At 55.9% G+C, this 27913-nt stretch overlaps 9 protein-coding genes and 1 non-coding gene across 10 annotated transcripts; 6 read left to right on the top strand and 4 right to left on the bottom strand.

Moving 5' to 3' along the window:
• Positions 1 to 594: 594 nt before the first annotated feature.
• GLOTRDRAFT_60567 (uncharacterized protein) lies at positions 595 to 2956 on the top strand. Its single transcript, XM_007867628.1, has 13 exons — positions 595 to 846; positions 905 to 1195; positions 1261 to 1293; positions 1346 to 1482; positions 1539 to 1614; positions 1664 to 1689; positions 1746 to 1911; positions 1976 to 2044; positions 2098 to 2160; positions 2220 to 2372; positions 2431 to 2454; positions 2508 to 2742; positions 2799 to 2956. Exons 1-13 carry the CDS (start codon positions 802 to 804, stop codon positions 2885 to 2887), a joined length of 1407 nt encoding a protein of 468 aa, XP_007865819.1. The 5' UTR covers positions 595 to 801; the 3' UTR covers positions 2888 to 2956.
• A 358-nt stretch (positions 2957 to 3314) lies between these two features.
• On the bottom strand, positions 3315 to 5719 carry GLOTRDRAFT_60563 (kinase-like protein). The gene is made up of 7 exons (XM_007867627.1): positions 5629 to 5719; positions 5512 to 5569; positions 5364 to 5460; positions 5216 to 5313; positions 4370 to 5164; positions 3766 to 4315; positions 3315 to 3708 (listed from the first exon to the last, which is right to left on the bottom strand). The coding sequence occupies exons 1-7, from the start codon at positions 5662 to 5664 to the stop codon at positions 3588 to 3590; spliced, it is 1755 nt and encodes a 584-aa protein (XP_007865818.1). The 5' UTR covers positions 5665 to 5719; the 3' UTR covers positions 3315 to 3587.
• A 245-nt stretch (positions 5720 to 5964) lies between these two features.
• Positions 5965 to 8237, top strand: GLOTRDRAFT_75979 (cytosine-purine permease). Its single transcript, XM_007867626.1, has 9 exons — positions 5965 to 6261; positions 6318 to 6507; positions 6556 to 6661; positions 6708 to 6991; positions 7051 to 7073; positions 7130 to 7535; positions 7588 to 7668; positions 7720 to 7848; positions 7899 to 8237. Exons 1-9 carry the CDS (start codon positions 6035 to 6037, stop codon positions 8094 to 8096), a joined length of 1644 nt encoding a protein of 547 aa, XP_007865817.1. The 5' UTR covers positions 5965 to 6034; the 3' UTR covers positions 8097 to 8237.
• Positions 8238 to 9063: 826 nt separating this feature from the next.
• On the top strand, positions 9064 to 14363 carry GLOTRDRAFT_138570 (uncharacterized protein; the record flags this gene model as incomplete). Its single annotated transcript, XM_007867625.1, has 3 exons — positions 9064 to 10646; positions 10702 to 13315; positions 13368 to 14363. 3 exons carry the CDS (start codon positions 9064 to 9066, stop codon positions 14361 to 14363), a joined length of 5193 nt encoding a protein of 1730 aa, XP_007865816.1.
• Positions 12871 to 17268, bottom strand: GLOTRDRAFT_60559 (DUF89-domain-containing protein). Its single transcript, XM_007867624.1, has 14 exons — positions 17207 to 17268; positions 16940 to 17158; positions 16780 to 16890; positions 16706 to 16714; positions 16543 to 16652; positions 16366 to 16471; positions 16098 to 16288; positions 15594 to 15604; positions 15465 to 15535; positions 15065 to 15395; positions 14801 to 14879; positions 14610 to 14736; positions 13368 to 14552; positions 12871 to 13315 (listed from the first exon to the last, which is right to left on the bottom strand). Exons 1-13 carry the CDS (start codon positions 17254 to 17256, stop codon positions 14525 to 14527), a joined length of 1443 nt encoding a protein of 480 aa, XP_007865815.1. The 5' UTR covers positions 17257 to 17268; the 3' UTR covers positions 12871 to 13315; positions 13368 to 14524.
• Positions 17269 to 17413: 145 nt separating this feature from the next.
• On the top strand, positions 17414 to 18055 carry GLOTRDRAFT_75972 (bola-like protein; the record flags this gene model as incomplete). The annotated part of the gene is made up of 5 exons (XM_007867623.1): positions 17414 to 17536; positions 17593 to 17632; positions 17689 to 17738; positions 17798 to 17903; positions 17963 to 18055. The coding sequence occupies 4 exons, from the start codon at positions 17414 to 17416 to the stop codon at positions 17852 to 17854; spliced, it is 270 nt and encodes an 89-aa protein (XP_007865814.1). The 3' UTR covers positions 17855 to 17903; positions 17963 to 18055.
• Positions 18056 to 20371: 2316 nt separating this feature from the next.
• On the top strand, positions 20372 to 20470 carry GLOTRDRAFT_t73. Its single transcript has one exon. It is a non-coding gene; the product is annotated as a tRNA-Pro (tRNA).
• Positions 20471 to 20631: 161 nt separating this feature from the next.
• Positions 20632 to 22422, bottom strand: GLOTRDRAFT_121229 (uncharacterized protein; the record flags this gene model as incomplete). Its single annotated transcript, XM_007867622.1, has 9 exons — positions 22189 to 22422; positions 21928 to 22136; positions 21724 to 21869; positions 21579 to 21674; positions 21422 to 21519; positions 21141 to 21303; positions 20935 to 21047; positions 20808 to 20875; positions 20632 to 20751 (listed from the first exon to the last, which is right to left on the bottom strand). Exons 1-9 carry the CDS (start codon positions 22412 to 22414, stop codon positions 20632 to 20634), a joined length of 1239 nt encoding a protein of 412 aa, XP_007865813.1. The 5' UTR covers positions 22415 to 22422.
• Positions 22423 to 22789: 367 nt separating this feature from the next.
• GLOTRDRAFT_93334 (uncharacterized protein) lies at positions 22790 to 24006 on the top strand (the record flags this gene model as incomplete). The annotated part of the gene is made up of 9 exons (XM_007867621.1): positions 22790 to 22812; positions 23018 to 23081; positions 23133 to 23134; positions 23195 to 23256; positions 23308 to 23405; positions 23464 to 23590; positions 23647 to 23810; positions 23869 to 23870; positions 23922 to 24006. 9 exons carry the CDS (start codon positions 22790 to 22792, stop codon positions 24004 to 24006), a joined length of 627 nt encoding a protein of 208 aa, XP_007865812.1.
• A 1181-nt stretch (positions 24007 to 25187) lies between these two features.
• Positions 25188 to 27792, bottom strand: GLOTRDRAFT_138566 (uncharacterized protein; the record flags this gene model as incomplete). The annotated part of the gene is made up of 6 exons (XM_007867620.1): positions 25188 to 25895; positions 25958 to 26670; positions 26729 to 26921; positions 26977 to 27374; positions 27434 to 27493; positions 27549 to 27792. 6 exons carry the CDS (start codon positions 27790 to 27792, stop codon positions 25329 to 25331), a joined length of 2175 nt encoding a protein of 724 aa, XP_007865811.1. The 3' UTR covers positions 25188 to 25328.
• Between the last annotated feature and the right edge of the window lie 121 nt (positions 27793 to 27913).

Raw genomic sequence — 27913 nt, 5'->3', positions numbered from 1 at the left:
CAACTTCGTAGCTACCAGGTCTCAAATCTCATCTGATATTCACACAAACTTCAACTCTGGCAGGCTCTACAGTGTTGAGCATGGAGATATGAGAGTACATTCCACCTTGCTTGCTGATGGATACAAAAACCATGCAAGTACGGTACTCTGCCCAGTGCCACCTAAGTAGACGCTGCTGGAGGTCCGAGACGGTAGCTGCCGAAGTGTGATGTTACGGCTCGGATGGGAGCCTAAGGTCCGAATATGGACGGAAAGTCACCTATCGGGTCATATGGCATGCTTCGCTTTGTAAAACTGAGCGTCCGAGGGTTTTTCATATTATAAATGCAGACTGCGTGACCCATTGTCACGACCATGATGCAATCGTGACAGATTTACTTCCTGACCCACTGATGGTCGCCGTGAAAGGACATAGTGTCCTTTTTCCTGCCGTCCGGAAAAAGGACACCTGCTTTGCCCGCCGTGTGGCAAAGTACAAGGCTGTCCAAAGAGAGGCATCGTTGTCCCTGGATAACTAGCTGACTAAGCATTCGAGGATCGTAACAACGCCCGATTGGGCAGGTCTATAAGAAAGAAAGAGGACCTTGAGAAAGACCGAACAAGGGCGGGCGTCAACAGAAGCCGTTGCAGCCATCATATAACAGCTGCCATGGCCTGCCCAACGATCCCCGTTTGCTCCCTGCGAGTCGACGTCGGAGTGCTTCTTCTTAGCTGCTGGTCTGCTGTTCCTCTCCTCTTGTATCTATCCACAGCCGGCTGTTACTTGCTTTATTTGTTCTGCCCACTTCGTTCCTTCGGGATATGTTGACCATAGCTGACCATGCTTGGATTAAACTGAAATCAGTCGTAAGTGGCAAAGTCGTGAGATGAACCGTTGTTTCCTAAGAATGCACCGGTGTCCCAGTATCTTCGCGTGACCCTTACGCGCTATACCCTCGCTTTTTTTCTTCTCGGCGTGACCCATTGTCTCGCCCAAGGCATGATGCAAGCCTTTTTGTTTGCGGCCGACGACCAGGCGGACTCCCTAGTATCGAGCATTATAGAACAAGCCAACGCAACCTCGTTCCAGAAGGAATTTGCATGGCTCACCCGTCCAAACGGCGGCTATCAACTGTCACTATGCACCCATGTCCCTACAGGGGACAACAGCGGTTCTTGCGAAGTGGTATTTCCTACCATCATGATGGCAAGCGATGCATGTTTTTCACCGCTGGTTTTCGTTCACGCGAGCTCATGCATCTTTATCTTGCATTTATTTAGATGAATCTCGCCAAACCTGTGACCCCCCTTGCTGTAAGATATCCGGTACATGATGCACTCTTTCTCCACTGAACCCTTTCTGCAGACCCTCGTGGATCCTTCACAAGTCATATCGATTATGGGGTCCAATTCTTCTGGTGTCACCCTGATGATGAAAGCCACTGGGAAGGAAGTTACTTTGAGTCAAACGTGCGTCAAGACTCTCGTTTATCCAGACCAAGTGTATGTCTTTCCATCTGTCGATACGGTGCCAGATGCAGTAACAGTCTATAAAATAGACTGAGGAACTCCAAACGTGAAGATCTTGCGTTGCTAGTTGCCCAATTCTGGCTGTTCTCAATCTCCTTCTTTGGCGTACGTCCCTAAGTATCTGGGTTTATAACCCATTCTGAGTGGCTTGCAGCTCCTTCATGACTCTATACCGCATATGTGAGTAAACTGACTTTGTTCCACGACGTCGTGCCGATACGCAACTGGCGCTGCAGTCTCGCTGTACTATGCACCAGGGTCCTCACCACAGGCTGGTCGGCTTATTCTATCTGGCGTACGACGGATATCAAACAACGCTTCCAACACCTCATCGTCGACGAAGACACGCCTTGTTACTTGCAGATTTTTCCTGAGTACTTCCATACCCGTCTCTCTTTCCAGGTCAGCTTCTGCAATGCTGTAGATTCACTGGGGATGTCATTAAAGCAAAGCAAAAATCATGCAGATTTCGGATCTGGTGTTGAACGTCACGGCACTTCTCTGCGCCTCGTACTTGGGATGGCATCTTGTCAAGGTGCTGCTGCTTCTGCGACGTGTATGTGGCTGTCTCTAACTCTCTCCCTGTAGAGTTACTCTAGCCACTCCTTCAAGCGTGCCGGCCCTCCTCCCGCGATCGTCAGAATTTACCGGGTGAGCTGCACGTCATAACGAAAGTTGCCTTCAGAGTCCTAAAGAGAAGCGCACCATAGTTTGTTCTGGCGATCTACGTCTGCGTGCAGTTGCTCGTCTTCTTCCTCACTACGGCCACGGGATTGTGGATCGACCAGCTCTTTAATGGGGACATAGCTAGGATATCGTCGCATACGAATGTTTACAAGGCACTATTCCTGTTCACGGTCATCGTGAGTACGATTTCTATTCACTCCTGAATAGTACTTATGTATTTTACCCGTCCCGCAGGTCATGATCCCGTGGATGGCAACGGTACGATTCTCACAGCGTCCTTTGGTTTCCACACTGATCTCACGAACATGTAGGGGTGGTACTCTGTCCGGCTGGAGAAGAAAGTGTTCATGGCGGGCTTCATCATTCTTGCGTTCGTCCTGATCGCCTGTTGGGGTACAATGTTCTATTCCCTCGTGTATCGCTGGACCTTCATCCAGTGGCCTTTCTTCGCTTGCATGACGGTCTCTTCCTTCATCGGCCTCACCGCATGCGTCGTCCTGGGCATAGTCTGCTGGCTCAATTTCAACAAGGGCCTCGCGCATTGGCGTGCGTTACCTCCCATGCTTGCGGCTCTGCAACCACTAACTCTTCATTCTTGACAGTATACGTCGAGGGCGTCCTCGCAAATTCGGATTTCGAGCCCGAAGTGTTCCCACACGACGCGGAGAAGCAATCATTCCCCGGATATTAGAACCTGGCTGTCCCCTTCCGAAATATGCCTTCTTCCCAATTGACAATGGTGCTTGGCTGCTGAATCTAGACAGACTGCCTGCGATCATGTTCGTCGGACCTAGTTGTACTTGCCTTTCGCCTTTTGCCCCCTCGAGCGGGGGCCCGCCGTTAGTGCGGACATTCGATTTCATCTCTCGCTCAGATGTTCTGATCGGACCCTGAGGGCGACTATTACCGTGGCCTCGATCGAACCCTTCATTTGACTACCCCCTTGTATAATGTCCCGATGTAGCATAGCAACAAGCACTCTGACTCGTCCTGTCATCTCATCGAACCTGTGGGAGATGAAATCAAGACGTTCATTCCGTGGAATGAATGAAATTCTGTCCGGTCATGAACAGGCTAGCCATATCTGCTCGTCCTTGGATCCGCTCATTGGGCACACTGAATAAATAGAAGTTCTCGTTGCAAGGCTACACTACTCTCTCGAAACACTGCGTTATGTAAATAGAGGCTTGCACATCGGGGGGAATGTCAAAAATGCTGGGTGTGGATGCGTATACGTGAAACAAGAAATTACAGAACTCTGTCCGTTCGTCGTAAAATAATTTGGAATGTGTAGGAATGCAATGCGGATCGTCACATCGTCGTATCTGCCGATGAAGCAAAGAATATTTCTACGCCGCTCGTCGTCCTTCGTGAAAGTCGTGATCGTGGTATTATGATGCCTTGGTCTTCTTGCCCCCAGGCGAGGGGCTTGGGGATCGGTGGTGGACAACCGGCCGGGTCGGACGGAGGCCACAATCCATAGGAGCCATCTCTCCGCATTTCGTATGGGCCCTGCGGAAGCACAATCACCGTCAGCGTACGATGAAGCCACCCTCCAACGCTGCTTACCTCAGCCCACAGTCATCACACTCCAGCACAGGCTTCCACCCGAGCCGCTTATTACACAGATCACACTTGGACACCAACAACCCGCTCGAGAAGAACACATTCAGCGGGCTCCACGTCGGCTCGTGGTTCACCGCCTCCCTCGCGCGCGTGGGGCTCATCCCGCCGCTCCCGCTGCCCCTCTTCGCGCCGGGCTTGATCAGTGTGAAGCGGTGTACGAGCGCGCTCGCCGGCGGCCGGAGTGAGCGGATCGTCGACCCGCCCTCGGTGGCCGCGGCGATGCTGGCGCTCGCGATGCTCGAGCGCGCGGTGCGGTACGACTCGATCGAGAGTAGCGACGACTCGCCGGGCGTCGTGAACGCGCTCTGCGCGCCGCCCGGGATGGGCGAGGGCGAGCCGTTCGGGTCGGGCGAGGGCCGGATGGTGAGGATGGAGGAGAGCGAGGGCGGCTCCGAGGGCGTGTGCGGGTGCGAGCGGATGACGGTCGTGCTGTACTCGGAGTAGAGGGAGGAGCTGTCGTCGATGAGCGGCTGCGCGCTGTCGCCGCGGGTGGCTGGGTTTCAGGGGTTAGTATCAGTGGGTAGAGGAGAAATCACAGGGGACGCACTGCTGTCCCGGTCAGCGTGACTGAAGTGGCTGTTGAGATCGACGTTCCGGAGACCCATGACTGCTTCCATGAGCTCGTCTTCGCTGGTCTCGTCATCACTCGAGTCGTGGGCGTTGCCGTTCCCGTTGCGGATATCCTTGCCGACGCCCATACCGAAGCTGGGTATGCGGGGCGCAGCAGATGGGCGTTTGACGCCGGTCATGAACTTGACAGTGCCAATGGGCGCATCGTCGCCCTCTGACGGCTGGGCCAGGATGTCAGCTTCGATCTGCGCCAGGCGCTCGAGGATTGTGCGGGTAGTGGGGCGTTGTGCCGGGTCATTGGCGAGACAGTCGAGCGTGAGGGCAATGAACGCGTCTGGACACCCGGGGGAGACGGAGGAGCGGACCTCGTCGGCGTCGATGGCGAAGAAGGGCGCGACGCGGCGGAAGTGCTTGTCGTCCGCGAGCTTGCGCGCGGCGATTTCACAGAAGATAATGCCAAGGGAGTAAATGTCGGTGGGGAGGTCGAACTCGTTGCCGACGAGGATCTCGGGGGACATGTACGAGTCGGTGCCGCAGAAGGTGAGGCGCTTGGACTCGTCGGCGTTGCGCGCGGCGATGCGGGCGAAGCCGAAATCGGTGATCTTGATGCGGCCGTTGGAGGTGACGAGGAGGTTCTCGCCCTTGAGGTCGCGGTGGATGCAGCGGCGGGCGTGGAGGTAGGCGAGGGCGCGGGCGATGTCGGTGGCGAAAGAGAGGCGGAGGCGCCAGGGGAAGGGTTTGGACTTGTCGTGGATGTACTGGCGCACGCTGCCTGGAGGACTGTGTGGGTGAAATCAATCGCGGGAGAGCGGAAGACACGTACCACCGTCGATAAACTCGGAAATGATGAATATACGGCCGTCGGGATCGGGTGCTCTGGAGAGACCGAGGTAGAGAACGACGTTTGGATGGCGTGCCTCCCTGAGACATGTGAGGTCGAGGCCTCTGGTTCAAGTCGAACGATGACTCACTTCATGAGCCTCCATTCGCGCTCAAAGTACTTTGCGACATCATAGTCATTTGACGGTAGGACCTCTTTTATGGCCACATCGATACCCAGGTAGTTTCCTGTGATCGATGAGCTCTAGGGTTGTACAAATGACAGACTGATAGGCGCACCCTTGTAGACATTTCCAAAGGAGCCTGATCCAAGCTTCTTCCAGTCTCCCTTGATATCCTGCGCGTCCGAGCAGTGTCAGTGTGCGGTAGGCAAAACAGCGATAATCTTAGACGGACCTCGAAGGGGATAACATCGAACGCATCAGAGTGCATCTCCAGAGCCTGCTGCCTGGGTAAATGTGAGGAAAGGGAGAACTGGAGTGGGAGGCAGGGAGGACGCGTCCGGAGAGAGACAGTCAGCCAGGCGGTGTGTAGCGGATGTCACTGGCCCCTGTTTTAGGATAGCAGGTCCGTGAGAGTGTAGGTCTCCAAAGTCCCACGACTAATTATCCCACGCCTGCATAAACGGGCGCTTAACCGCCCTCGTTATCAGGAGCAGTGGCGCCTGCTTATCTCGCTATCGAATATTCGCAGTCTGGGCATCCGAAAAAAATGTCAAAGGGGTCCTTATATACCCCGCCCTCGACCCGCCCCGCGTTCGTCGCAGCCGACCCCCTCGACGAACGCCATCTCCTCGAGCACCATGGCCAGCAGTGCGCGTTCCCTCCTCAAGCCGTCCGCATGGGCACTCGAGCCCGAGCCGTCGACGTTCGCTCCGACGAGCGCGCTCTCTAACGAGGACATGGACCCTGTCCCGCCTCATAAGCGTACCTGGACGACCTGGAACTACGTTGCCTACTGGATCTCGGACGCGACCAACGTCGCGGTCTGGGAGCTTGCCAGCTCCATGCTGGCTATTGGGCTGTCCTGGTGCGTACTGTTCTCTGCCGACAAGATGCGTGAGGCACTTATTCTCCTGGTGCCAGGCGGCAGGCGCTGCCCGCTATCGCAGTCGGGCACATCATCATCTCCCTCGTGATGGTCCTCAACGGCACCATCGGCGCGCGCCTGCACATCCCCTTCCCCGTCCTCAACCGCTCGTCCTTCGGCTTCTGGTTCAGCTACTTTAGCGTCATCAGCCGTGTTGTGCTCTCCATGTTCTGGTTTGGTATACAGGTTGCCACATCTCATTCCCGTCATGACTGGCGCTGATATGTGGCTCAGACGTATACGGGCTCGGAAGCGGTGACCCAGATGATAAAAGCCATCTGGCCCTCCTATGCCCACCTCCCTAATCACCTGTCCCCTTCGGCACACATCACGACCCAAGGTAGATCTCCACTTCCTCACTTCTATTCCTTCTTACACCGTTCCAGGCATGGTCTCGTATTTCATCTACTGGATCATCCAACTCCCCCTCATGCTCGTCTCCCCGCAACGTATCCGCTGGCTCTTCGTCGCAAAGGCGACGACTGTCCCCGCCGCGTGGATCGCGATGCTCATCTGGGCGTTCGTCAAGGTCCCCAGCGGCGCGCCCGGCGGGCTGCTGAGCGAGCACACCGCTTTATCGGGCTCGAAACTAGGTTGGGCGTGGATGAGTGCGCTAAATAGCGCCTTGGGGATTTATTCGACGTTGGCGGTAAACATCCCGGATTTTACGGTGAGTCGAGGCCCGGGTATCATTGGTGTTGGGGGATCTGAGTTGACGGGTTTGGTTAGAGGTATGCGAAGGATGAGAGAGCGTGAGTGGGTTTGATTTGGTCTGATTGTTGGATTGAGAGTTCATCTGGCTCTACAGGCAATATGTCCAACTTATCATAATTCCCGTCGCGTTCACCCTCGTGGGCTTCATCGGCCTCGCAGTCACCAGCTCCGGCATAATCCTCTACGGCCAAGTGCTCTGGGACCCCCTAACACTCATCAACCAATGGGACAACCGCGCCGCGGCCTTCTTCGCCTCATCCACCTTCCTGCTCGCGACGCTCGGCACGAACATCTCCGCCAACTCCCTCTCCGCCGGCAACGACATCGCCGCGCTGTGCCCCAAGTGGCTGAACATCCGCCGCGGGCAGGTCGTATGCGCGTTCGTGGGCGGGTGGGTGCTCTGCCCGTGGGAGATCCTCGCGAGCGCGGCGGGATTCTTGAGCTTTATGAATGGGTACACGGTTTTTCTGGGCCCGTTTGCGGGGATCATGGTTACGGATGTGAGTAAGCGTGGTGGGGGCTTGTTGGTTTGCTGGGCTGACTAGGGTGTAGTATTGGCTTGTGCACCGCGGCAAGGTCGATGTACCTGCAATGTACGACCCGCATGGGCGGTATAGGTATACCGGCGGTTTTGTGAGTATTTCCGTAAGTGTATCTTTCATGCTCATACTGAGGGTAAACCAGAACTGGCGCGCGTGCCTCGCACTGCTTATATCCGTCCCACCAAACCTCCCTGGATTGATCAACTCGATTAATACGAACATCAAAGTCGGAGGAGCAGTCTATGTGTTCGACATTGCGTGGCTCTTCGGGGTGCGTTCTCTCTCGTCTTGTTTCTCACCTTTATGTTGATTTGCGGATAGTTTACGGTGGCGTCGGTGGTATACTACGTCACGTCCGTAGTATGGCCGGCACATGAGACGTTTATGGACGAGGCGATAGTAGACGTAGACGGGATGCACTCCCCGGGTGGACATGGGAGTGAGGGCAGCGAACTGGATGAAAAGGAGAAGCCGCTCGGGGGCGTTGTGATGGCATCTGCGCACCCGGTGGAAGTATAGAGGGTCTACAGACCACTGGCTCGGGGAGTGCAGTCGGGTGTTATAGAACGCTGTGAAATCACGATATGGGAACTTGAAGCTTCGCGCGTACGTTCTTCGCTGCTAGCTGTGCGTGCCCCGCCGTGTGCGTCTAGGACTGCCTCTGGTTGCTTTAAATTGGTTGGAGAATTTCAGCGCTGCGAGGTCAACTGCGAGGGCATATAGCTAACACTGGACAAAACAGTCCATCCAAGCGTCAGCAAGGTGCAGGTGTTCCATGGGAGAAAGGGCACCGATACCCATGATGCGCTGAATTGAAATCGACCGCACAGGGTGCTCTGTGAGTTTTATTTGAAGGCGAGACGCACTATACTCTTGCCTGGAGGACTCAGCAGATCCTGCTGGAAGTCCTCCGGGAGCAAACACGGGAAGCAAATATCGGCGAAGGAAAGTAAGGAGGAATAGTTGGGTTCCACCCCTGGATTTACATCCCCGCTCTGTCGAAACAATGCTAGTACTCGATACGAGTGGCCTGCATAGTCTAAGTAGTAATTTATAAGAAATGATGAGACCAGGGGAGCGGTAACGGATGTTCTTGTGGATTGCAGTCCTCGGCCCTGGCATGACGCCCGCCTCGTTGCGCTCGATGAAAGTTTAGCACGCGACGCTGTCTTGCTCGTCTTTCACGGTCTGCTTGAAGACGTGGCCGACGTCCACGATAACATTCTGTTCCCTTGCCAGCGTGCGACGAGAGAGATCATCCGTAACTGCTGGGATTCGGCAAGTGCTTACCGTCCACTCATCTGCCAACCGCTGAATCCATGATAGTTAGCACGCGACGCTGCCTTGCTCGTTCTTAACGATCTGCTGGAAGACGTGGCCGACGTTCGCGACAACGTTCTGCTCTCCTAGCGTTTGCCAGAGAACTCGTAGCCGGCAAGTGCGTCTCGTCTACACTGCGGGATCCATCTGTTCTGCAACCCCAGACATGGCCCCTCCCGCACAGGACGCAGAGTCCTCGACTCGTCCGACAGCCCGCGCGCGGTCCAACACGACCTCGCTCTTTTCCTGGCGCAACAAGGCGCGCCCCGACGCACCCGCCCCCGCCGCGCCGCTGCCCTCCGTCGACGAGCTCGTGCAGGCCCTCGCGCCCCCCGCCGTGCCGTCCCTCCACCACGCCCGCCAGCTCGTCCACGCCCTCTCCGCCTCCTCCATCCCGCCCCCCGGTCCCGCCAGCTTCAACCCCATCCTCGCCGGCCTCTGCGACCCCACCGCGCCCGTGCCCCTCCAGGCCGTCGGCTTCGACCTCCTCGCGAGCTACCTCGCCTCCTTCTCCGCCGTCAACGGCGTCGAGAGCGCCGCCTTCACCATGCTCCTCTCTGCGTCCCCCGTCTGGAACGCGGAGGTGTGGGAGCCGCGTCTGCGCGCCCTCAGCGCGCTCGCGCAGGTCGACTCGGACGTGCCTGGGCGCGAGCTGGCGTACATGGGCCTCGCGACCTCATGGATTGAGAGCGCCTTCGAGGGCCTGCTCGCACCCGAGAAGCTGGGCAGTGGGGAAAAGGCCGAGCGCGAGCGCGCCATCGAGAAGGTGTCCGATTTCGTGGACGCCATGAACGACAAGCTAAAGAGGCTCTTTACGGCGAGAGAGAACGAGCTTGCGGGCCTCCTGGGACGTTATGCGGACCTCGTCGAGCGTGCTCTCTCGTCCAGCTCGCGGGCGTCGGAGAGCACAACATCGCCATTTCCTGACCAGCCTGGCTCTAGTAATACAACCACCCCGACCAAGAGTCCGCCTGCTCACCGGCGTCACCCGTCCTCAACCTCTATCCCCTTGCTTTCTCCCTCCAGCCTCTCCTCCACCCCTCCACCCAAACTCCCCATCGACGTCGCCCTGCTCATGTACCTCAAACACCTCTCCTTCCAGCTCGCCGTGCTCACGCCCATCCACCTCGAGACCATCCTGCCGCTCCTCTTCCGCTGCCTCGCACACTACGCACACCCGCTCCCGCGCCTCTCGCTCGACGCCAACCACCCGCACCCTGCCCCGCCCGTCGAGAAGCGCCTCCGCAAGACGCTCTACCAGCTCTTCACCGGGCCCTTCGCCTCCTCCTGCACGCTCGTCCTCCGGCGGCACCTCCGCCCGCCCGACTCCCCTGTCCCCCACACGCAGACGTCCTTAGGTGCGTTCCGCGCCGCGCGCAACATGCTGCGCACCGCGCTCCTGTCGCGCCTCGCGAAAGCCAAGTTCACGGGGAGCTACACGCCCTCGGGCGCGCCCGCGCACATCGACGCGGGCCCGGACGTGATGAAGTACGCGTGTCTCAAGGAGGATTTGAGCGCCTGGGAGACCGCGCGCGTGTGCCGCGCCCTGCACGCGCCTGTCAAGGCGTGGATCGCGCTGGAGGCGGACAGGGAGGCGAAGGAGGCGGTGCTCGAGGAGGCGGTGGGCGTCGTGAAGGATATACTGCAGGAGGTGGACGAGCGCCCCGAGGACGACGAGGGCGACGTCGAGGAGGCGGGCGCATTGGGACAGGTGCTCTACCAGCTCGCGCTGTACGCGGATACGTTGCGGTGCGTCGCGCTTCTGCGGGTTCGGGCTCTGATTAGCTGAAGAAAAGTCTCGCAGGACACAGGACGGTTTGCCGTTGCCGCTTCCACTCAAACACCCCACGACGGCGGCAACGCCCTTCACGCGCTCGCTCGCCTCGGTGCTGGCTCGCGAAAGCGACGACACACCCACCGATCCGTCCCTCCCGATGATACTTCTGGTCGTCGCGGACCACATCACCGACGAGGACACCGCGAAGCTCGTCCGGTCGCTCGACCACCAGCACGAGCTCTCGCCCATCTCCCCGGATTGGCTCGCCAACTGGTCTAACATCCTCACCCACGCCGCGCTGCACGCACCGGAGCGCCCGCTCACCCGCGCTAGGGTCTTGCGAGCGCTGGAAAATGCGTATGCAACGGTGAAGGACATGGCGCCGTATCGGAAGCCGTTCTCGGACCTCATCCTTGAGTTCTGGAGGAGCCGGGTGTTCGACCATGGGGAGCAGGAAGAGGGGGATATCGTCTGGCATATCCTGGGCGAGGAGGTTGTATTAAGGACTGCAGAAGCGCAGGTCGACGAGGCAACGAATGAGCCAGCGTTGGACCCTGCTGATCATGACGCCGTCGACGCCATTATCGACTTTCTGGCTACTGTTGCCTCAGGGAGCTCTGGGCGCGAAGATGATTCGGTATACGTACCTAGCGTGCAGACTCTGTCTCCCACGAGCCAGTCGCCGGTCCCGCAAGGTAGCCCTGTCCTGTCTAGGGTGCAGTCCGAGTACGCGATCCAATCCAGGGAGAAGGAGTCGTCCATGCCCTCGGTGATTTCCATACTCTCGTCGTTTTCGGCGGGAAAATCGCAGACGCACCTGCCGGAATCTCCGCACGAGAGCCAATTCGATACAAAGATCGCGCTGCCGAGCGAGGCGCAGAAGATCATCAACTCTGTCGGCGCAGTTATGGGCCTCATATCCATATTCACGCAGCTGGCGTTCACGCCGCGCTCGCTCCTTCAGCACGACTTGGCGTTGGCTGTGAGGATGTTCCACACGCTCGTGCATCTTTTGCGGACCGCCAGCTGCCCCAGAGCAAGATTGACGATCCTGCAGTTCATGATGCGGCTCCGGGCGGACAGGGACCACCGATTATTCTACGTGGAGGAAGCGTATGACCGGCATGGGCATATAAGATACTTGGCCTCGCTGATCGGTAGAGCTGCTCCGAACGGGACAAAGGAGGGAGAGCGACTGCAGAGCGAAGAGCCGGCCCCTGAGGTGCGGGAGCTTCGCAAACCACGGCCTTCTGTGCCCCAGGAAAGGAATGGGAGGCTGCCGTCGCGCGGGCGAGCGGTGCACAAGTCAGCGTCCGCGTCCAGCCGAAGTCGGTCGAGGGCGAACCCCCGCGTACCCATCACCATCACGTCCGCTAAGCCTCCCCGAATACTCTGGGTTGCCCCTGAAGTCCCGACGTTCTCAGTCGTACAGGTTGACACCCCGAGCGAAGGGCTCATTTCCTATGATCCTAACGGACCTGGATTGCGTATCGTGCTGCCGATTTCGAGCTACTTGTCAGCTCTGGTCGATATTATCCTAGAGGAAAGGGACTGGGAGGTACTGTCATACGTGCTATGCCATCTGCCGAATCAGCTGGCCAACAAGCATCTGTTCTGTGGTCCGAAAACACGGAAAGAGATCATGGAGCTGCTGAGAGCTCTATGTAGCGGAATATCGAGCGGCAACTTGGCTCATAATATCGAGAGCTGGCCGCCGTCATTGAAGCCCAGGGATGCACAGGGGCTGGCATACCACACGTTGTCCGTTCTCCTCAGCTATCGTCGCTACCTAGAACCGCAGTTGCACCATGCGCTTGTGGAAGTCTTCCTGGCGGGACTCAGTGGGCAGCAGTCTACGATCAAATGCTGTTTGCATGCTTTAACCCTGTCCGCCTTCGAATTACAGCCATCCATGACCAGGTATCTCTCCAAGATCCTGGAGAAGCTGGCGCAGATCATGTCCAATCCTGTAATGGCCGTCCACATATTGAACTTTCTATCCATGGTCGCAGCTGTACCGGCACTCTACGCCAATTTCACCGAATCTGACTTCAAGATGGTCTTTGGCGTTGCCTTGCAATATCTGCAGCATCATAACCGGCCCGGAGGAGCTCCTACAATGTCCTGGGCCTTGTCGCAGCATGTTCGCATCATCTGCTACTACGTGGTTTACATTTGGTTCCTGGCGGTGAAGCTACCGGATAGACCGCGTCACGTACGGTTCATTACCCGTCAGCTTCTCCTAGCAAATGAGGGGAGGACCGAAGTCGACGAGCCAACTGAAGTATGTTTCGATTGGCTTGCACGGTATACCTACGCAAGTGCAGACCCAAGGCCAGCTAGTTCATTGTTGAATGACCTGGTCATGAATCCGAGACTTCACCAGCCAGAAGCAGCAGTGAGCGAAAAGACATGGATCGTCGGCAATTCAGTGGTCACTATCCGTGCGTTAGCCAGGCTAGGGTGGTTAGAGGTAGTTTCCAGAAGGCCTTCTGGTAGCACAAAATTCCTCTGTCGGACAGAGAACGTGCCTATGGTCGGCCCTGGAGATGTTGATCCTGACTTTGTCTCTATCCCTGCCAGTCTAATGATGGATCGAAGTCCTCGAGGAGACGCATCGGGCAAATCTGACGTACCCGAGGTAAGCTTCGTGTGTCCTCCTTTCCGTGATATCCTGAATCTCGGTCTTGCAGGAACTACAGGATATCTTCGCTACTGATCGGGAATCAGATACGTCGAGGCCGGATCCCATTACAGGCTATGTATGGAGCGGGACTGCTCCCTCTCAGAGGCGGAAAGACGTCGCAGTGGACCCATCTTTCTTTGCACTCCAGTTGTCACCATATCCCGACACACATGCTCGCGGACGTCTTGTTACCGATCATTCGATGCTGCCAGCATTCTTCCGGACTCTGGACAGGATGCCAGTCATAGATACGCACAAGGTTGGAATCATGTATGTCGCTCCGGGACAAACACAAGAAGAGGAAATACTACGTAATAACCACGGTTCTCCTGCCTATACCCGATTTTTGGAAGGCATCGGAAGGCTCATCAACCTTCGTGGCCAGGTGGATGTCTATGCGGGCGGGTTGGAACCTGACGAAGATGGTGAATACGCCTACGCATGGTGGGATGATATAGGCCAGATCCTCTACCACACAGCAACCCTAATGCCTACCGACCCTGAAGACAAGTACAGCACCAACAAGAAGCGGCATATCGGGAACGATTACGTTCGCATTGTCTGGAACGACTCGGGCGTGCCGTACAGATTCGACACCTTGCGGACGGAATTCCAATTTGTGAATATCGTCATCGAGCCCCACTCTCAAGGCACGATCGCTGCTTTCTCGGACAACAGACACGAGCACGAATACTTCAAGGTCACGGTACAACACGCCCCGGGCATGACCGAATTCACACCTATAGGAGACTTTAAGCTGATCTCGGCCGAGAACCTCCCTCTCCTCGTCAGACAGCTCAGCTTACTGGCCGACTGGTTCGCGGCTGTTTTTCAACACACGCAAAACGATACCATCCAGGTTGAGGTCACCACCAATTGGCGCTCTCGGCTTCAAGCCATACGACGCTTCCAGGCTTCCGTGCCTGCGCCTGATACCTCAGAGTCCCCAGTCGAGGGCATCATGGCACAGGAGATCTTCAGGGACTTTAGCAGTACATATTAGACTTTTTCTTTGCTCGGTCACGCTGCATCTAGTTGCTAATCTGTACCATAGTTATGCAAGATCACATGTATTGCAGTAGTCGATTGTATTGGTAGGACGCACTTTATCCATTCTTGCTTGCACGTTCCTTCGTCGCACATTATACTAGTCCCTTCTATATTCTATGCAGTAAACGAAATCAAAGCATACCTGCAGACGAGAGTCTCGTTAGCTTACGGACACATGGTCAGAGGGTGAATCACTCACTTTCCGTTCACCCGCCACTTTTCCCCACTCGCGTCCAGCTTCTCGGCGACCTCCTTCGGCACCCCGACTACGACGTCTGCCTTGCTTGTGCGCAGGCTGAGGATGGGGAACGAACCTGCTAGGGGCCCTACGTGATGGCGTTGTGGGTGTGAGTTGCGAGCCGTGTGCCAGAGACGAGAAAAGGGACGCACCGATGGCTTCTTCGAACGGCGTATGCGCTGGCCAGCGGACGTCACCTGTGAGTCTGCGAGGGTGTAAGATGCCGCACCCCTCTGTTCGAAAAAGATATCGAGGAACGCACTTGCGGTAGCTAACCAAACGAACGACGACTCCCTCAGCTTTGCCCCTTCTAGACACTGGTTAGCAGCAAACTCACTTCAAATCCCCCTTTACCACACACACACACATAAGCACATCAGCCCCTTGCCAGCTTCCAGAAACAAAACCGCGCCCACCTTGAACACGACTACCGCGCTCCCCCTCAGCCCCTCCCACAACGTCCCCGCGCGCTCGCGCATCTCCGCGTACGCCCAGGGCGCGGTCCAAAAGTCCGCGCGTGCGTCGCCCTCGCCGAGCTTGCGCGTGGGCGGCACACTCAGCGCGAACACGCCGGTGTCGAGGTAGGATTGCCAGCGTTTGACCATCTTCACGAGGCTGTCTTCTTTCAAGTGTCCAGGTGAGGGAGAGGAGGGGGAGGGGAAGAAAGCGGGGTCGAGCAGCGCGGGGATGGTGCCTGCAAAGTCGGGCGGGGTGACGTCGGAGACGAACCAGGGGATCATCTTCGGGCTGGGGTGCGGTACGTCCCACGTCAGGCCAGGCATCTCGAGATGGGAGGGGGAGGGGGGGGGGGCGTACTGGAAGACGACCTTGTTCACGTACGGCGTGTACGTTACCAAAAAGTCCGCAAACACGAAATCGGTGAAGAGCTGCACGGGGAGCGTTGGGAGACCCGCGCATGGAATTGCTACTAGCGCACGCACGCACCTCGAACCCAGCTGGGCAGCAGCAGCGTCGTCAGCCAACGGAACAGCGGGAAAAATTGAGCGAGGAAACAGGAATGGAACGAACAGCTGTGGAGCGGGGAGTGCACCGGCGGCACGAGTATTTTCCCCGCCCAGTCTTCCAGACGGTCGCTTCGTTCTCCCGGTCAGACACGCCCAGCCGCCGCACCGGGAGGCCCGTCCACGAGATGCGCCCCCAGGAGAGGCGGGCAGACGGCAGAAATGCCCCGCGGCGGCAGTCCATGCAACTGGCGGCCATTTCTACCGCCTCCCCGCGACTCCTGCGGCGACGCATGTCGCGGCCCCGCCCACCGCAGGCGGCTACCTGCGCACGAGAGGAGAGGAGAGGCGAGAGGGGGAAAAAGTGCCCTACCGCGGGCGGATACGCTAGAGGGGGACACTCTTACCGCCTCGTAGCGACTCCTGCGGTGCACGCGCGTCCAAACCAATTCACGGCCCGCCGGAACGGACATGGAAACACACTCACCATTATCCAGCACGAAATCCACGCGCCCCTCTCCGCCCTTCCCCTCCCTGATCGCCTCCCACGCCTTGTCCCCGTCGTCGCGCAATATAAACTCGCGCCGGGCGGCCTGGGCGTCGCGCCCCACGGACTGGAGCTTCTGGATGTCGGCGTGCGAGAGGTGGGTGAGGAGGGAGAGGTCTGTGGCGTTGCCCCTGGGTGTTAGGGGTGGGGTAAGGGTTGGAGGAGGGGTATAGGGGAGAGGGGAAAGAGGGAGGGAGGGGGGGCGCACCACAGGCACATCTGGAGCATCTCGCCGAAGAGGACTTTGAGCTTGTCCGGGTCGGCCGCGAGGGCGGCTTTCTCGGACTCGAGCTCTGCGAGCGTCGTTGCTAGTTCTAGCGTGGGACAGGGAAAGATTCGAGTCGAGGTGAGGAGAAAAGGAGGGGAAGATAAGGGGAAGACTCACGGTAGCAGGCGTCGCCGCTCTGCTTGAAGGTGTCGAGCTTCTGCTTCTGGAAGGGGTCGAACTGGGCCCAGTGCTTCGTCGTGGAGAAGTAGGAGCGGAGGAGGCGGTATCTGAGGCCGTCAGCACGCACCGGTCTGGTTCTTATGCAATAGTGTAGACGTACAGGTAGCACCTGAGAGACAAATGCGCAGAGAATGAAGCGCGGTCAGAAAAGCGTGAATGTGGGTATATGCGCACTCTGCGAACAGCCAAGGTGCGGTGAACCAGGTATCCTTGCCCTGCTTGGCAAGGTCATCCAAGCCCGAGTTGTACGCTTCCACATGGGGCTCGCCGTCGTCGGGTATACGCCTGCGCGATCACAACCTTGAGCCGAGCAATATACAACGCATACACCCACTCTAGTTGATGGTCCCTTGCCATGTGGTACTTTAGTGCACTGATCTTGCCAATAATCGCCTTGGCTTCCTCGATTTGCTCCTTGAGCTCGTTCTTCGTCTGCGAGGACACATCGGGTGCCTGGGCACGCAGAGAGAGGTCGTGGTTGAGGGAGTAGAGGTGGTCGATGATACCGGTGAGGATGATGGGCCAGCGTTTGACGACGGTCTCGTAGGAGAAGCTGGATGGGGAGGTGAGACGGGCAGGAGGTGAGGATTGCAGAGCGTACCCGATCTTATCGGTGGGATCGTACGGCGGGTACGGCGGCGTGAAGGGCATTTTGCGTCGGATACTGGCAGGAGACCCTGGATAGATCTGTTGATGGATACTACTGTGGCATCCACCTCGGCAGCCCGGGCCGCCTGCACCGGCATCTGCCGTGGGTAATCTTATCAGATTAGTCAGCCATCCCGGCCTGCTCTCGACGTCCAAGACGATGGCGGTCGACACTGCAGAACTCGAGTCCACGCTGCGGGCGGCCATTCCCATTTCCCACCTCGACATCATCGACCAGAGCAACGGCTGTGGCGAAAACTACGCCATCCTCGTCGTCAGCGAGGTCTGTCCTTGCTCTCCCATTCTCTATGCCCTGCAATTTACTCCTTCATTCCGCAGGCATTCGAAGGCAAAAACACCCTTGCCCGCCACAGATTCAGTGCGTCGTCCCTCTTGTACGCCAACAATGAGGCTCAACAATCTCTGGTGACATAGTCAACGAACTTTTGAAGAAGCAAATCGCACAGATGCATGCGTTCTCCCAGGTAAGCCATAGCCACCTCCGCGAGCTCTTTTCTCACCCCCATTCTTCGTATCCCTCCAGAAAACCTTCACTCCCAAACAATACGAAACGTGGCTCGCAAAACAGAACTCTTCGTAATCCACCTTTCCCCTTTCATACCCCGATTCCAGACCTGTCCTTTTGATAGGTTCGTCAGTGCTAGTTCCAGGACCATGGGCCCGCTCAGTGCTGACCGGCGCACCACAGAATGGATTACCCTTGATGTTGTGCGGCATGCGTAGATGCAATTGTACAGATACTTGCATTTATTACTCTTGCATCTGGAATCATAGCAGGCCCCTTCACTAAAGGTTCGTGGAGCTCTGACCCATATCGTACGGGATCCCCGGCGGTGTCATCGCTTCTCCGGCACGGTACAATAGTACTCGCCAACTCACCTCTCCCAGACCCTTCGCCCACTCCACCTCCAATGTTTGCACATTAGCGGGGTCCCTCTTGAGCATGGCAGGACTGCTGAGCATGACGCCGCTACCCCGTCGCCCCCGGGCCTTGCGCGTGAAGATCAAGCAGCACTCGCGCTTCTACTACTAGTCGCGCCAGGACTATCTGCTCCGCGCCGCACTCGCCCTGCGCACCGTCGTCGTCAGGTGCGTAAATCATATTTATCCTTTCCTGTGCTCATCTATACACCCGATCATCCCCGGGGCATTGGCGTCAGCGATTGCATTAAATATACTTACGCGGTCCTAGTCGAGTTGCTCCGAGTGCTTTATCCACACATGACCGCCCGCCGCATCCGATCTCGTTTGCCCGCTGCTTTGTCGACATCTCTGCAGGCATTCGGAGGCAAAATATATTGATACTTATCTTACCTTTGCCCGCCATAGATTCAGCTCGCCGTCCATCTTGTCCGCGTACACAAGACCTGATAATATCGCGGACTGTAGTCAACGAACTCCTGAAGGCGCAAATCGCGCAGATCCGTGCATTCGAAGCACCAAGCCGAAAAGGTTCGTCATCCCCCCTCACCTGTTAATTCGTCGTACCCGGGCGGCCTCGTACGTCAGAGCCCACCAGCCCTGTACGTTTAATAGGTACGCCCGCGCTGCTCCTAGGATCGCTAGTCGGGAATGTACTGACCCTGCCCCTCCGCGCGATAGCATGCACCATCCTGAATGTTTCGCGATATGCGTAGATGCAGTTGTACAGATATCTGCATATGGCCCTTGCGCCTGGCACGACCCTCCACTTACAGAAGGTTCGCCAAGTTATGGGGCATTTTTGCGATCTCACCCCGCGTGGACCGGCTGCAGTACTGAATACCAGCGACTCCGCCGAAGCGCCTTGAAATCGCGAGGTGTCTCTCCCCGCCCATGCGCTCACGTATCTCATTTCATGTCCTCGCATCTTGAGCCTGCTCACCTGCGCACCTACCAGCGGCGCCTCCGAGTCTCGCTCCTGTAGCCCCCATTCCGCTCCCATCCCTGCCCTGTGCACACGCGAGCGGGCGAGCCCATGCACATCCCCCGCGGTCCTGCTGTTGATTAATTGCTCACGGGTGGCAGTCACGCTTCACAACAGCGAAATACCCGGCCCACGGCCCCATTCGAGACGCATCTCCTCCCACACGCTTTGGAGCCATAGTTCTGCGATGGCAACATTGTTCGTATTGGCGCGCACCGGGTCGCCGTGCGGAGGTGAGCTTCTTCAGCCCAAGTATGCATTCCCTTTTGCATGACTGACTGCATTTTGCTCCGAAAATGCTATGGAAGTTGATATATGACCAGCCTGAGAGGAAATGCCTGGTCACTGTGACATTGTACGAGTGAGCACTCTCCAGCGAGGCTTCACCGTCACTCAGTGCTCTGCGCTCTGCTAGAGACTACTGGGCGAGATGAATAATGTTCTAGCTGCTGCCACTAACTTGCCGTGACCTCTTCGGCCCTTATATATTCACGCAGAGGCTGCAGTTTGAACTGACTCTGTATGCCCCCGCATTCTCGATTCTCCAGATCCCATTCGAGTTGCAGCCGTGGCGCGAGTGGCCTCTGGCTCGAGTCGAGACATTAACAATAAGATCGACTATCCGAGACCCTTTTCATGTTCAGTCCAAAATCTCGCCACGGGTCATACATACTCTGAGTCTGGCAGTAGCTGTTCATGACCGTGTCACAGGGCATGGCTGAGCAGGCTACAACAGGGTGATGTGATCCATCTCCCTGCGACGTAGCACATCATGATTCATATGCATGTGCCAGCAATGAGCGAAACAATAGAGAAGTTTGGGATTTCTTGCACTCAGCAGCTGCTCTGCTGTGGCTTACTTATTGGAGCAGGCTATCACCATTTTTTGTTCCGCTAATGCTGTATCCTGATCAACAAGAGTGGTGAGTCGTGGTGCACTGTGGCCTCGAGTGGGGTATAATTACCTTTCCGGCCTCAGCTGCCTGTGTGAAGAATTCTGAAAGTTCTGTATTGTTTCGCCAATTGCTGGCAAGAACTTTTCCTTGTTTATCTTCTGCAGTCAATGAGTGGAAGTGGCCTTGCTTTGGAGGTGCATGTACTCACATAATTTGTCCACAAATGTGAGCAGGATTTGCTGCCCCAAGTTGAGATGTTATGTGGTATATTATACCAAGAGATCCCATTGACAAGGGCCTGGTGGTCTAGTAGTATGATTCCTTCTTAGGGTGTCTTGTATTGGGCATTGAACCCAATTGGAGGAGGTCCCGGGTTCAATTCCCGGCTAGGCCCTCGATGTTGTGCTGGACGAGTTTTTTGCTCAGTGGCAATACTCAGCCCGAGCCAGCAGGGTATGATGACCCATCCCGCCATAAAGCATCCTTTCATTCGTGTATTTTTGCTCCTGAACACACACCTCATCCATTGGCTGCGCCGGTCCCACCCACCCCCGTCTAGAGCGGACTCAGGCCTAGCGAGTATATCCGGTTCGCGTTGTGGAAGAGTGCGTTCTTCACCATGCCCACGGCTTGCTGCTCGGTCAGGTCCCCATCACGCACGGACTCTGCTAGGACCTACGTGCCCACGTCAGCACTCAGATCAGCAGACGAACCGAGCATGCATCACATACAGCGTACAGAGCCTCCCTTGCCTGCACCGTGCCCAGGTAGTATGACTCGGGCCACCAATGCCCGTCCGCTGCACGAATAACAGGGGTTAAGGAGGAGAAAAGAGTGTGATGAGGAGAGAAGACACACTGGACCACATGATCTTGTTCGTGGGGCAGAGCTCGAGGACTTGCCGGAGGACGGCACGCTGGCCCGTGCCGGAGATGAAGGGGAATATCTCGCCAAAGTCGACGTAGACGTTCCTAGCGGGGCGGGGGGGATTGGTCAGGATCGATATGCGCTGGGGTCCCACGGAAAGAGCGAGGGGAAACATAGGAGAAGGTACAGAGACGCACCGGTAGACACTGCAGAGGTACCCTGCGTCGCGCGTGTACGGGTAGCTGGAGTGGAGGAGGACGAAGGGAGTGTTGGGGAAGGCTTTGATCACGCCCTGGAGGTGCGCGGGCGAGGAGCGTGTAAGGGTGAGGTCATTGTCACCCAGGCCAGTGTGGAACTGGACTAATGGGTGGTGCAGGCGTTAGAGGAGCAGTGTACGCGGTGTAGAAGAAGGAAGTCGAGAAAGATGTTGCAAGGAAGATGGGGTGGAGAGAGAGTGGTGGGTTTAAAGGGCACACACCGGGTTTGTTACACTTCCCGGCGATCTCCAAAGTTGCGCGTACGACATAGTCGTTCAGGTGCTTGTCATCGAGGCGCAGCTTACTAATGGTCGCGTACCTGAGATACAGATTCAGGCTATGCGCAACCAATGGAGCACGGGGAGTGACGGTGCATACCGTGAAAGGCACGACGCTAGTGCTGCTTCGATATCTTCTTGGGTGCAGGACGTAGCGACGTCCAATCCTGTGCGATAACACGCAACAGACTTGAAGCTGCGCATACGTTTAGCAGGGTGCATATACCCAGAGGCAGGACGCGCACCCGACTACCTCGGGGTCGTCGGCGGAGGCTTGGATGGACGCAGTGAGCTTCGCGGCGAAGGTCTCAAGCAGAGTCGGGATATATGCAGGATCTGTTCCGGACGAGTAAGACAAACTCGACGCATCTACAAGCGTCTTCAGGATGTCCTACGCAGCTCCCGTCATACCGAGCTTATCGCGCCGCATACATAGATACCAGACGTACCTGAGCGACGACTTCGACTCTGACAATACGCTTACTGGCGCTCTTCGTGAATCTGTCGTGCCACTTGTACGACTCGCACCATTCCTCGACGCCGCCGAGCCCGTCGTCGAAAAGGATGCACTGGATATTGGTGGGCTTCAGGGACAGTTCGCAAAGCTCGTCATATGGGAGCTGCGCGCGCTTGGCTTTGACGTCGTTCCAAGTCGCATCTACAGGAAGTTAAGAACGCATATACTCGGCATCACAAGAAAAAAGACGCACCAGGCCCAAGGTTGAATAGCTTCGCCAACTGAGCAGTGGCCTTGAAACACGCGAGCGTGTGCACCGAGTCTTCGAGCAGCGCAGGGCCCGTCGCTTCAGCGATGATGCCCTCAAAGTCGACGGCATCTCTGTTCGCTGCGGTGAGCAGAGGATGTGCGTGGTTGTCGACGCACGGGTAGTTGAAGCAAGTCTCGTGGAGGGTCGTGTACTTTGCAGCGGACGCCATGGCGGTAGTGATCCTAGTTAGATCCTGTTAGATCTAGTCAGATCGGCTCGAGGGCGATCACGATCATCCACTAGCCGAGCCGCCGGGAGCGGACAACGCAGTCGTCTCGACTTCTTAGCCACATACAGCCACATCAGCCACATCCCCGTTTCCAGTGACCGGGCTTTGTATACAACTTACGCCCCAGCCGCGCCATGTACTCAGAAAGATTCTGCATTGGAAACTATAATGCAAGTCCATCTCGGCCCTCCTCCCAACGCGATTCTCCCATCCTGATAATACCTGTGCAAGTTGACATTGAGCGGCACAGCATGATATCGTTGCCATTTGTCTAAAGGGTACGGATATGCGCTGTACCTCCTTCAGGCCCCCACTATGGAGCAAGCATACTACACTGCGTAAGTCCTCATTCGCTGCTCGAACCACTGGAAGCTGAAGATGCTGCTCTTAGGAGGCTCCATGACTACTAGTACCTGACCCTCGTGGCTATAGGTTGGTGCTGGTCCATATCTGCGTGCCGTGCTCTGACTTTCCTGTCTCAGTTATTCTATATTACGATCATGTCTTGACATTTAGGGACGAAGTGTACTTTGTGTTAAACAGATATTTTGTTACCTTCTCCAATGCTCTCATTGTTTATGGACTGTTTACGGACGTCTCTATTGGAGTACGTTGCTCTCATGCTATTCAATGCTGTTTTCTCACGCGATTATTATAGATGTAAGACCTTTATGGTAAATGTCTCATCACACCCTCCATGCTGAGAGTGCTATCTGTTAGGTGTGAGGGCTTCAACTTGGAACGTCAAATTGCTCTGGTAGCAAGCCAAGTCATGATAGGAGGTACAGAAGAACAGTATGCTGTGTTATCCTTCGCTGTCTGATCTTCCCTAGTCCTCATGGTCATGCGGGTCTACGCGATGTACAACTGCAATCGCAGCGTAGTAGCAGGTCTTTTATTTGCTGCTGTGCTGGTAATTGCTGCGGCGATGGTGAGTAAGGCTATTCCCACCGTTATGCCCCCATAACGAGCCATGTTATCGTTTACAGGTATCCTACCTTCAGGGACGGACAACAATCAGCACCAACGTCTCTGGTTGCCTTGCATTCTATCTCGGCAACTCTGAAATTAGAGCTCTCAGGAGGTTCCACAACTATCTAATCTTGATGGGAACAGGTTCGTCGTCAATACTCGTTGAACCCTCATCCAACACTAGCTGACTACTTCCTCAGCCATCACTTGCTATGATTATTCTATAACACTTGGCGATGAAATCCGATATATCTGGAGGACGCCGTGGTCAGTCGGAAAGACGTGCTTTGTGCTCAACCGATACTTCGCTATCGTCTGTGGTGTCATTAATCTGTTCGACACCTTCAGTGATTTGTCGCCGCGGGTATGCCATTCTCAATCTGTTGATAGCCGTTTCTACATTTGACCATTTCTCATGACAGATGTAAGTGCTTGTCAGAATATCGGCGTGTGTCAGCGACATCGTTCTGAATAGGTGCACTGATCTTGAACGGGAGCGCCAAATCGCCATAGTGGCGAGCCAGATCTTCATAGAAGGTGAGGCGCCTGATAGTAGATGAAGCGGTCTTCACTTTATGTGTAAGACTAAAGTCTAACCCTGCTAGTCCTCATGACGATGCGATTGTACGTGTTATACAACCGCAGCCGGGGTGTATTGGTTGGCCTTGTCTCCGCCGTGGGCCTTACTAGTGTCATGGAACTAGTCAGTGAGGCTTCCCCGTTTACGGCAACAAATACTCAGCAGCCGCACGCTATAGGTTTTCACTTTCAAAGGACAATCCCTGATGGATACCAGGCCACCCGAGTGTGATGACATCTATCTCGGACATGCGTATGTCCATTCTACGTCTGTCGTTCTGTTGAGGCTAAATTCAGGTCAGTGCATTCTGTAAGCTGTACAACTCCCTGTAGGCTAGACGGGCTCTGAGTAAACCCTGAGATCGGGCAATCCCGTGGGAGGCGAATTTTGTCTTTGACACCCTCATTTTTTTCCTCACCATAATAAGGGCATGGAGGATGCGCTCCCCGCGATTCAAGGGGATATTGAAGCACTGGCGCGGTATAGGTGCCCTCTTCCTGAGAGATGGTATGACATTCTTTTTAGTTCTGCATGATGGACGCGCGGCTTATAACCACTTAGGAGCTTTGTACTATGTGTGAGTTCAGCCAAGTTGCTCGTTATTGTCATGAGAATGCTCAAGTCGCCGCAGGTGCATGGCTGTGGTAAATGCCATCAATATCCTCACTTTTTGCGTATGTATTTGGATTTTACCTTTGGGACGTGCCCCTTTTCATATCAGCATTCTCTCACTATGCCTTATCCATCTTATACTAGTTTTACCAGGTGAGCTTCAGCCACGTTAACGCGCAATTGAAAGATTGAAATAGCTGACGATGCATCTTCAGCCGCTGGGTTCCCTATCTGTATTCACAAATGTGTACGTTATCTCGAATCCGTTCTGGCCTTACGAACAGCTCCACCTTCCATGTGACACAGGGTCTGCGCTACAATGATGTCCCGTCTAATGCTCAGCCATCACCGCTATGTCGACTCGCGTGCTCTCCTTGAAAGTCATGCAATCCCGTCCAACGTGTTGACTTGTTCAGACGATCCAGACTTTAGTGTCTTGGCAGAGGGGCATGTTCAGTATCCGGCACACTCCGTTGGAGCCACGAGGGATGACTCGGGTGTGTGAAATCTTAATGTAGCCCTTCAGCAATGAGGGAGGCAGTTAATACGGAAATGTCAAGGCAGAGATATATAGCATATAATCAAGGACATATGTATGCGATTAATTTAGATGATAGTCTGCAATAAATAGATCTATAGTCAACCAAGAATCCTTATGCCCGAAGAAAAAGTTTAGACCAGCCATCCTTCTCATGCGGTATCCACAGTGACCTTGTCCGACCCCTCTCCGATCGAGCCGTATCCTCCGTACGGGGTGGTTTTGACCCTTACCCTCGGCTCGCCCTTGAAGTCCTTCTCGCCATCTCCCACAGAGACGCGGTACCCCTTCCTCATCCCGACCCATGGCTCACTCTGCGCGAAGTCCTGAATACCCTCCTCGTCCTTAACATCCACGAGGTTCGCAAGCGCCGCCACGAATCCCTCCCACTGCTCGTCATTTTGAGCGCCCTTGCGCAACAGCGGATTAGCGTGCCTCAGCATGCGCTCGGCGCACCCCACCCACGGCTCCTCGCTCTCGCCGGGCAGTTCCATCACCGCCCGCGCGTCCTTGTTGTCGAATAGCATCGCATAGATGTCGCCTTCGGCACAGTCGTACAGAGCCTGGTACAGGGGCTCCCGGAGCTTCTCTTCCGCTTCGCTGAGTGATCCTTCGAAGTGCATCTGGTCGAGGCGGGCGAGCAGGCGCACACCTTGGCCCCGGATCGAATTTTCAGCGTTGTTACGCTCTACCATGATCCTGTCGATATTCTCCTCCGTCTATTACCAGGCACCTGTCAACTCCAAATCCTAGCCAAGCAAAAGGTAGGATGTAGACTCACGTAAGGACCGTGCATTCCACTGCCGCCATCCATGTATCGCAGAATCTGCGCACCACCGATGCCAATGCCATCCACACCGGCAAATACTGCGTCCTTGACGTTGTGGAATTTGAATCCGGCGCTCATGTATGTGGTCAAGCCCCTCTCGTGCGCCCTGTGAACGAGCTCCAGGGCGTTCTTTCCTCCCAGCTGCACAATGACCGGCTCGGAGGGATATTTATCACTTGCACCGTCCCAGGTCACCTTGTCAAAACCACCCAGAGCAGCAAGTTCAATCCCCCTCAGGCCGATCTCCATGATTCCCTCAAGCATGCGGGGTTGTCCATCCTCGCCCAGCATCAGATCATCCATAATTGGGTGATTCAAGTTGAATGCCGCGCTCAAGTACTGTCTTCCCGGCTTCCGCAGGACATGCCCGGCCAACCCCTGCATGTACTGGACCATCTGACCCGTCGTCAGTCCGTCCATTGCAACCTTGCACTCGGCCGCACCCAGAGCGAAGGCCGCAGAGGCAGCGGCGCTCGTGGTGCTCACGACTTTGACAAAGTCGTATGCAAAGTCGCGTGTGATGCTGTCCCGTAAGGCACGACCGACGAAGTATGTGTTGGGCGCGGCCCGGCCAGTATGCAGGCGCACCTTGGCGAAGTCGAGGATCGAAGGGATGCGATAAGACTCGATCGAAGAACGCGGAAGATTTTGGGGGCGTTCCAAGTCTGTATCGGCAAATATTGATTAGAGGGAAATTTGGATAAGAGCAAGAGGGAAGCTTACGTTCGACGTGCACGATTGCCCCAGTCATCCACCGGGTCTTGCGAGTTGTGCCAGAGACATGGCCATCACCGGGGTCCGTAAGACTCAGGTACGTCTGGGCGTCCGTGCGGAAGCCTACAGTTCCAAGGAAGCGTGCTTCACTCGCCGGGAGGGGCGCGCCCTTGCTCAACGTATGATACCCAAATTGGAACGCCTGTCCAGATGCGTCTCGTGGGTACTCTGCGGTGAAAGCTGGTAGGCGGACGTACCACAGAATCAAGGAAGGAAGGCTCCCTTTGCTCATTCCTGAGGACCTGAGCATACCGCATCACAGCCGTAAGATAGTCGCTTCCGTACTCGGCTGGCCAGCTGATCTCGAGCCGCTCTGGACAGCTCAGAACTGCGAACGTGAAGCCCGCGTCCTTCTTCTCCTCGGCCGAGTCCTGAGTGAATGTGGCAAACCGCTCGCCGCCGAGCTCCCGCAGGCCCATGGTGTGCAGGTGGTCAACCTCCTCCAACGCACCGATGATGGCAGTGACGGTGTGAGCAGCCAGGAGGCGAGCAATAATGGTGCGAGCGAAGGAGGCGGTGTGGGAGGCGGTCGGGAAGGTCTCGGCCAGGACAGCCTCGAGTTCAGTTTGGATGGAGTCCATCGCTACGCTTTTGTCTGTTGATAAAGTATCGGGTCAGAAAAGCGAGAAGATAAAAATAATATATTTCTCTTACAATACGGGAGCTGCATATTGCGCTTGAACTTCTCGTTGTTGGCGTTTGCTACTTTCCATTCTGAGAGAAATCTTCTAAATCACCTCGTCTGGAATTTACCTAAGGGCCAACTTACTTGCGATACGAAGCAAAAGAAGGACGTTCATGAGGACCCTGATTGCGACAGTCTTGCATTCCGCAGGGTACGCATGCACTGAGGAGTTCGTCGGCTTCCAGGTAATATCCACCCCATTGACAGGTGTTGCAGTCGCAGTGTGGCCTTGGGAGGCATAGGGAGAGCGGCCCTTGATGGACTGAAGACCATGATAGAGAATGGATGCCTTCAGGTTGCGAGTAGGAGAAGGGAGTTCAAAAGACATGTCCTTAGGGAGCGCTGGTGGGTTTAATTAGGAAGTAGAGTAGCTAGAGGTTGCTTGCGCTGAAGAGAGGGGGTTGTGGGATAGAGATGCCCTAGCCTCACAGCCCAGCTTTTATATGTCG

Source organism: Gloeophyllum trabeum, assembly GCF_000344685.1.
Source record: "Gloeophyllum trabeum ATCC 11539 unplaced genomic scaffold GLOTRscaffold_00006, whole genome shotgun sequence".
Lineage (NCBI taxonomy): Eukaryota > Fungi > Basidiomycota > Agaricomycetes > Gloeophyllales > Gloeophyllaceae > Gloeophyllum > Gloeophyllum trabeum.
The sequence above is the reverse complement of the archived record's forward strand: the minus strand, read 5'-3'. Positions and strand labels throughout refer to the sequence as shown.

Coding starts and splice junctions, on each gene's coding strand:
- GLOTRDRAFT_60567 (XM_007867628.1), top strand. CDS start 802: ATGTTGACCATAGCTGACCATGCTTGGATTAAACTGAAATCAGTC. Junction 847..904: donor GGATTAAACTGAAATCAGTC/GTAAGTGGCAAA, acceptor CCGGTGTCCCAG/TATCTTCGCGTGACCCTTAC. Junction 2,161..2,219: donor CGATCGTCAGAATTTACCGG/GTGAGCTGCACG, acceptor AGCGCACCATAG/TTTGTTCTGGCGATCTACGT.
- GLOTRDRAFT_60563 (XM_007867627.1), bottom strand. CDS start 5,664: ATGCACTCTGATGCGTTCGATGTTATCCCCTTCGAG. Junction 5,461..5,511: donor CTTTGGAAATGTCTACAAGG/GTGCGCCTATCA, acceptor CATCGATCACAG/GAAACTACCTGGGTATCGAT. Junction 5,165..5,215: donor TTCCGAGTTTATCGACGGTG/GTACGTGTCTTC, acceptor ACAGTCCTCCAG/GCAGCGTGCGCCAGTACATC.
- GLOTRDRAFT_75979 (XM_007867626.1), top strand. CDS start 6,035: ATGGCCAGCAGTGCGCGTTCCCTCCTCAAGCCGTCCGCATGGGCACTC. Junction 6,508..6,555: donor TGTTCTGGTTTGGTATACAG/GTTGCCACATCT, acceptor TATGTGGCTCAG/ACGTATACGGGCTCGGAAGC. Junction 7,074..7,129: donor TATGCGAAGGATGAGAGAGC/GTGAGTGGGTTT, acceptor CTGGCTCTACAG/GCAATATGTCCAACTTATCA.
- GLOTRDRAFT_60559 (XM_007867624.1), bottom strand. CDS start 17,256: ATGCCCTTCACGCCGCCGTACCCGCCGTACGATCCCACCGATAAGATC. Junction 17,159..17,206: donor GATCCCACCGATAAGATCGG/GTACGCTCTGCA, acceptor CTCCCCATCCAG/CTTCTCCTACGAGACCGTCG. Junction 14,737..14,800: donor GCCGTTCGAAGAAGCCATCG/GTGCGTCCCTTT, acceptor GCCATCACGTAG/GGCCCCTAGCAGGTTCGTTC.